At 51.8% G+C, this 463-nt stretch overlaps 1 protein-coding gene across 1 annotated transcript in view; it reads left to right on the top strand.

The window, feature by feature from the left end:
• The window catches only part of LOC125487230 (zona pellucida sperm-binding protein 3-like), a 3,911-nt gene continuing 3,448 nt past the window's right edge, over positions 1–463 (top strand). Inside the window, exon 1 of the mRNA XM_048617848.1 lies at positions 1–171. Coding sequence (XP_048473805.1) covers positions 1–171 — 171 coding nt within the window. The remainder of the gene's footprint in view (positions 172–463) is intronic.

Consider the following 463-nt stretch of genomic DNA (forward strand, 5'->3'; position numbering starts at 1 on the left):
ATGGCTTCACTCCATTCACTTCATGGCCCTTTGTTCACCTGCAGTTGCCTCCTGGACAGCAAAGCCGAGGACTCCTTTTCAACCTTTGTGTTGCCGAGAGACGAGCGGGAGCCGGACAAGCTCAGGCTTGACCTGGATGCCTTCCGCTTCTATGGAGATGAGTGTTCCTTGGTAAGAGGAAGCTGCTGATTGGCTTCTCCCCATTGGGTGGGAGTCACTAAACACTGACTTGTGCTGAATGTGTCCCTCAGATTTTCATCACATGTCACCTGAAAGTTGCTGCAGTGGATCAGGGAGATTCCAGGAACAAAGCTTGTACTTTCCAGAAGCTGGACAAGATGTGAGTGTCCCCCACTCCCTGTCCCTTGGTGATGTTGCTGGGGAGAGGTGATGCACCATGTGGTTGACGGTCTGTTTCTCCTGTTTAGCTGGACCCCACTGGAGGAATCGAACAGTGACATTT

The sequence above is a fragment of the Rhincodon typus genome, chromosome 38 (assembly GCF_021869965.1).
Source record: "Rhincodon typus isolate 14 chromosome 38, sRhiTyp1.1, whole genome shotgun sequence".
Classification (NCBI taxonomy): domain Eukaryota; kingdom Metazoa; phylum Chordata; class Chondrichthyes; order Orectolobiformes; family Rhincodontidae; genus Rhincodon; species Rhincodon typus.